Genomic DNA, 6,341 nt, shown 5'->3' on the forward strand with positions numbered 1-6,341 from the left:
GGACAAAGGAGCAGAGAGGTGACACAGGAACAGGGCAGTGACAAAGGTGGGGGACTGCCACCCCCTGGAGCACTCCAGGAGTCTTTCCCCTCCCTCCCTCCTCCCAGAGCGAGCAGCGATGAGCCAGGAAAAGCCAGCAGGAAAAGCCCCTCTGTGCGGACAGACAAACAGACAGACAGAGAGCCCCGGGGCCGGGAGGGGCTCCCTGCTCCTTGTCCACGCCTCTCACACCTTTCCCGGGAGGCTCAGAAGTCGCTGAGGATGCTGATGTCGGCGAACTCGGCCCGGTACCGGTGTGAGTAGAGGCTCAGCAGCAGCGCCCACTTCAGCGCCATGAAGCTCCACACGCACGACAGGTAGTAACTCTTGGGGTCAGTCAGGGCTGTCGGGGGAAAAAATAGGGATTCGGTGGGAATTCCAGCCCCTAGGAGCTCTGTATTCCCTGGAATTCCACTGGAATGGGATGATTTCCCCAGCTCTGCCACCCCCACCCCAAACTTGCCTTGTTCAGGGATGGCATTTGTGGGGAATCCTGGATTGTGGAGAATCCTGGATTTGGGGAATCCTGGACTGAGGGGAATCCTGGACTGGGGGGAATCCTGGATTGGGGGGATTCTGGGATTTGGGGGATCTCTGGATTTTGGGGGTTCCTAGATCATGGGGATTCCTGGATCATGGGGATTCCAGGATTTGTAGGGATTCCTGGATTTGTGGGGATTCCAGGCTTGGAGCTGCTCCAGGAGGGATGGATGTGACCATTGTCATGGAAATGACATAATTCCCACTGTTTTTTTTTTGGGGGGGGGGGGCTTTGTCACGGAAATGAGGCAATTCCCAGGGTTTTTTTTTGGGGGGGGGGGGGGCTTTGTCATGGAAATAAGGCAATTCACAGTTTTTTGGGGGGGGCTTTGTAATGGAAATGAGGCAATTCCCAGTTTTTTGGATGTCACAGCAGGGCAGGGAAATGCTGTGACAACACTGCAGGCTGTCCCCAAAAGAGGAGGTGGCAGGAGCATCCCCAGCCCTGCTCCCCCAGTACTCCCAGTCCCTCCCAGTACTCACACTGGTGCTGGGTGATGGCCAGGGCCAGGAAGGCGCAGAAGCCCAGCCCGGAGAGGGCAGAGAAGAGGATCCCGACGGAGAGGAAGAACCTCAGCCCTTTTAACCATGTCCTCCAGTAATCCTGCAGGTACATCACATGCGTGATTAGGGCCCAGAGCGCCAGCACACCTGTGCAGGTGACAGCAGGGACATCAGAAAGGCACCCATGGACAGGTAAAACACAGCTTAACCCCCCAGAACACCTGGGAACACCTGGGAACAGCAGGACACCTGCCCAGGTGACAGCAGGGACATCAGAACAGCACCCATGGACAGGTAAAACACAGCTCAATCCCCCAGAACACCTGGGAACAGCAGGACACCTGCCTAGGTGACAGCAGGGACATCAGAATGGCCCCTCAGCCCCTCCTAGCACACCCATCCTTGCAGCTGCCAGGACCTGCTGCCTGCCCTGCTCACATTCCCTGCTCAGGACAGGCTGGATTCCCACCCCCGGACCCCCCACGGGACACCCCGTGACCAATCCCCCCGTGCTGGGGGTGCCCAGGATTTGGGAGCAAGGCAGATCCCGTGGCCACAACTGCAGAGTCATCGCACCCCAAACGCTGTCCCGGGGTCTGGTGACAGAGCTGAGCCCTCAACTTCCCCAAAATCCACCTCCCCCACTTCCCGCTGCCCTGGGTTCCAACCCACATTTCGGACAGAAATGGGGAACTTGGGGTTTGGAGTCAGCAAAAAGCTGCTCCCTGCTGAGCCCGCCCGATGACTCAGCAGAACTGCCCTGAATGCTGAGTCAAGGTTTGCTGTTCCCATCTCAAAATTGCTGCTGCTGCTGCCACGAGCTCTGCATGGGGAGAGCAGCACCAGAGTCCCTCGAGTCCTCCAGTCCAAGCCCTGACCCAAATCCTGACCCAAACACTGATCCAATTCTAATCCAAACCGTGACCCAAGCCCTGACCCAAACCTGATCCAATTCCACTCCAAACCCTGATCCAAGCCCTGACCCAAACCTGATCCAATTCCACTCCAAACCCTGATCCAAGCCCTGATCCAAATCTGATCCAATTCTAATCCAAACCCTGATCCCAACCCTGGCCCAAAACCCAATCAAATTTTAATCCAAACATGATCCAAGCCCCTGACCCAAACCCTGATCCAATTCCGATCCAAGCCCTGATCCAAACCCTGACCCAAACCCAATCCAATTCTGATCCAAGCCCTGATCCAAGTCATGATCCAAATCATGATCTAAACCCTGATCCAAACCCTGATCCAAGCCCTGATCCAAGCCCTGTTACACGCCTTGATCTAAATCCTGATCCAAGCCCTGGCCCAGCTGTCCAGAGGCAGCTCTGAGCCAAACCATCACCTGAAAAACTCACGGTTTGAAACCGTTTTTACGGGGAAATTAAATACAAGTTGTGACTTATTGAAAGCTTGGGGTGATTCAGTGCAGGAGCTGCAGGTTTTCACCTCAGGGTTTCCCCTAAATCCAGCCCTCCTGCCCTAAAGCACTTTGTCCCTAAACCCTGAGCCAGGGGACAAAACCCCACAGCAGCAGCAGAGCCCAGACAGCTCCAGTCCCACCCTGGGTTCAAACAACACCCAAACCCCTCCATAAAAATAAATCCCTCTGGATTTACCCCAAACCTGAGGGCAGCAGAGCCCAGACAGCTCCAGTCCCACCCTGGGTTCAAACAACACCCAAACCCCTCCATAAAAACACAAATCCCTCTGGATTTACCCCAAACCCGAGGGCTGCAGCAGCCCTGGGGCAGGAGCTGCTCCATCAGACACAACCCAAGGATTTCCAACAGGGAACCCAACTCAAATTATGCCAGGATACAAAAACACAAAAGCCTCCCAGCACCTTTGGAAGGATCTGAAATAAATCCCAGAAGTTCAAAGCAGGGCTGGAAGCTGGGGGATGATTCTCCCCCATCAGACCCAAATATTTGGATAATATTTGGGCTGTTTGAGCCCAAGGGAAACGAGCTTTCCCTCTCTGCAAACATCCAAACAAAAACTGGGACAAACACAAGGTTTTGTCAGTCTCCTGCTCCTCCTGCAGGGATCCTTCAGCCCCAGGGAATGTTTTTTTGGGAATGTTCCATGTGTCCCACATGGAAATCCCGGGAAAAACAACAAATCTGCAGCAGAGGCCAAAAAAAATCCTCAAACAAACACAAAAAAAATCAGATTTATTCCACAAGGAGCTTCCAACTCCAGCATGCCTGCAAGGAGCATCCCGATTCCAGCTCCACTTGTGGGATGACAGCAAAGAAAATTAGGGAAAAAATGAAAAGTAACATTAAAAACTCCCTGAAAATGGTGACCAATTCCAAGACCGGTTTTTTTTTTCTGTGTGTTTACAAAGCCTTCAGTCCTTTTCCAGCTAAACAATCCCCTTTTATCCACTCCAGCTGCAGCATCAGCTGGAACGAGATGAAATCCCCACTCCAACAGGAGCTGGAGCTTTGCCAAGTGAAATTTTGCCATTTCCATGTTTGCCAAACTTTGCCTCTCCTGGGGGAACCCGGGAGCCTCAGCCGGGTTTGGAATAGGTCAGAAATGGGGAGATTTTCCTGCCAAAACTGCTGGGGATACATGCTGAGATATTTTAGGAAAACAGCTCTGGAAGGAGAGGAACCTTTGGAATATTCTGGTGTTGTACCAGATCCCGTGTTCAGCTCCCACTCCGTCCATTTCTCAGGTGTTTTAAAAATTCTCCAAGAGTCTCCAAAGCCCCTGTGACTGGGTGGAAATGGAACTAAACCCCTGGGACGTAAGGGGTTTAATTCCATTAACTCCAGCCCCAGCCTTGTTTCCCCTCCATGGAACTTCAGACTTGGATCAAATGAAGTTTTGAGTGTAAATAACAGGGAATGAGTGAAATTTGGGGCTGATTCCCAAGCAGGAAAGGTTCTCTGGGAGATAAGGGGAAAATATAAACAAGCTGATTGCAGAGATAAAAGTGGAGATTCCTCAGAACCAGGAGGAATTCTTCCAGCCAGGAAGCCTGTGGATAAACATCCTCAAACACAGATCCAAAGGCACAGCAGAGGCATTAAAAATGAGATAAACATGGACCAACAGGCAGAGCTTGGCTTAATCAGGGCACTTTAACAAGGATCTGCCAATTCCGCTGTCAAAATTCCTCCCTGAACACAAGCAGAGCAGAAAATACCTTCATTTGCTCTTTCTCCTTCATTTCTGGCCCAGGATCCCCCCAGTTTTGTGCCACCCAGCAAAGCAAAGTGTGGGAATTCTCTGTTGAATCCCAGCTCCAGCTGGAATTAAAAGCTTTTTTTCTTTTTTTCTTTTCTTTTTTCTTTTTCTTTACTTTGAGGGAGAGGAAGCAGAAAAAAGCCCAGCCCTGCAACTCACCCCTGGATCCTTTCTAAATTTTAATTTTCTACTGTTCCTCCAAGAATTCAGCCAGGAAAGCCCTGGAGCTGCAGGACTCTGTCCTGCTCCAACCCAGAGGCACAAACCCCCAAATCTCCCGGATTTCTGGGCACATCAGGTGCAGTTTTACTCCTGCAGCCCAAACCCCTGTTCCAGAGGGTCTGCTTCCAGCATTTGGGGAAATCAGGAGGATTTCTTTGCTTCCCTGAAAACCTCAGCCCCAAGGAAAGGGCTCCTCGGCCCCATTGCTGCCCGGACACCCCCTCAGCCCTGACACCCCCTCAAACGCCCCCTCAGCCCTGAGATCCCCCTCAAACCTCTCCTCAGCCATGGGGAAGGGGCTCCTTGGCCCCACCATTGCCCTCACTCCCCTCAGCCCTCACAGCCCCCTCAGGGCTGAGGAAGGGGCTCCTCACACCCCTCATAGGCCCCTCAGCCATGGGGAAGGGGCTCCTCACTCCCCTCAGCCCTCACAGTCCCCTCATGGCTGAGGAAGGGGCTCCTCACTGCCCTCAGCCCTCACAGTCCCCTCATGGCTGAGGAAGGGGCTCCTCACTCCCCCTGAGCCCTCACACCCCTGACTCCCCTCATGGCTGAGGAAGGGGCTCCTCACGCCCCTCTCACCCCTCATGGCTGAGGAAGGGGCTCCTCGGCCCCATCGCCGCCCCGACCCGCTCCCTCAGGCCCAGCCCCGATCCCCCTCAGCCCTCCCGCCCCCGGCCCGGTGCCCCCTCGCCGCCGGTGCCGTACCCGAGAGCCCGCCGGCCGCAGCCGTGCCGGGCTGGCGCAGCGCGGGCACGACGCTCCAGGCGCAGAAGGCCGAGAGGCCGCTCAGGGCGCCGAAGGACGCGTAGGCGACACGGAGCGCCAGGGCCCCGCTCAGCGCCATGGCGGCCTCGGCGCGGCCCGCCCACGGCACCGGGACACGCCCCGGCAACGGCGACGGCACCGGGACACGCCCCGGGAACGGGACACACTCCGGGAACGGGACACGCTTTGGGACAGGGACACTCCAGGACAGGGACACGGGACACGGGACAGGGACACGGCACCGGGACACGCCCCCGGGACACGCCCCCGTCCACCGGGACCTGGACACGCCCACAGACACGGGGACACGCCCACCGGGACCGGGACCCAGACCGGGACACGCCCATAGCTACCGGGACACGCCCCCCGGCCCCGCCCCGCTCCGGCGCGCCCCCTGGCGGGCGGGAGGACCGAGGAGGGGACACGAAGGGACGGGGACACCGCGGGGGGACACGGAAAACACCGGGGGGGACACGGGGGGGACACGGAAAATACAGGGAGACACCGGGGAGACACGGGGAACACCGGGGGGGACACGGGGGGGACACGGGGGGGACACGGAAAATACAGGGAGACACCGGGGGGACACGGGGAACACCGGGGGGACACGGAGGGGACACAGAAAATACCGGGAGACACCGGGGGGACACGGGGAACACCGGGGGGACACGGAGGGGACACAGAAAATACCGGGAGACACCGGGGGGACACGGGGAACACCGGGGGGACACGGAGAACACGGCGGGGACACCGGAGGGACACGGAGAACACGGGGGACGTAGGGACACCGCGGGGGGGGGGGGGGGGGACATGGAAAACACCGGGGGGACACGGAAAACACGGGGGACGCGGGAGCACCGCGATCCCGCGGGACACGGGGCTCAGGGGGGGACACGGGCGACACCGGGGCGCTGGGGACATCTCCGATGGCTTTCGCTTCCCCCCGGCCCATCCTGTGGGATTGCGGTCTGGGGACACCTCATCAAAATCCTCAAAGACTTTTTGGGGCTTTCCCGTTCCCTTTTCTGCCTTCCTTTTTAACATTTATTTCAGTTTTTTAA

General features: G+C 56.8%; 1 protein-coding gene across 1 annotated transcript; it reads right to left on the reverse strand.

Annotated features, from left to right (window-relative positions):
* Positions 1 to 245: 245 nt before the first annotated feature.
* Positions 246 to 5,496, reverse strand: SLC48A1 (solute carrier family 48 member 1). The gene is made up of 3 exons (XM_054002291.1): positions 5,221 to 5,496; positions 1,063 to 1,230; positions 246 to 382 (listed from the first exon to the last, which is right to left on the reverse strand). Exons 1-3 carry the CDS (start codon positions 5,357 to 5,359, stop codon positions 246 to 248), a joined length of 444 nt encoding a protein of 147 aa, XP_053858266.1. The 5' UTR covers positions 5,360 to 5,496.
* Positions 5,497 to 6,341: the final 845 nt, after the last annotated feature.

The sequence above is a fragment of the Vidua macroura genome, chromosome 38 (assembly GCF_024509145.1).
Source record: "Vidua macroura isolate BioBank_ID:100142 chromosome 38, ASM2450914v1, whole genome shotgun sequence".
In the NCBI taxonomy this organism is placed as follows: Eukaryota; Metazoa; Chordata; class Aves; order Passeriformes; family Viduidae; genus Vidua; species Vidua macroura.

Bases quoted from the DNA above. Each gene is read 5' to 3' on its own strand.
- SLC48A1 (XM_054002291.1), bottom strand. From the start codon at position 5,359: ATGGCGCTGAGCGGGGCCCTGGCGCTCCGTGTCGCCTACGCGTCCTTC. The intron at 1,231-5,220 runs GTACGGCACCGG...TCACCTGCACAG, and splicing joins TGCGGCCGGCGGGCTCTCGG to GTGTGCTGGCGCTCTGGGCC. The intron at 383-1,062 runs GTGAGTACTGGG...TTCCCCCGACAG, and splicing joins GGCCATCACCCAGCACCAGT to CCCTGACTGACCCCAAGAGT.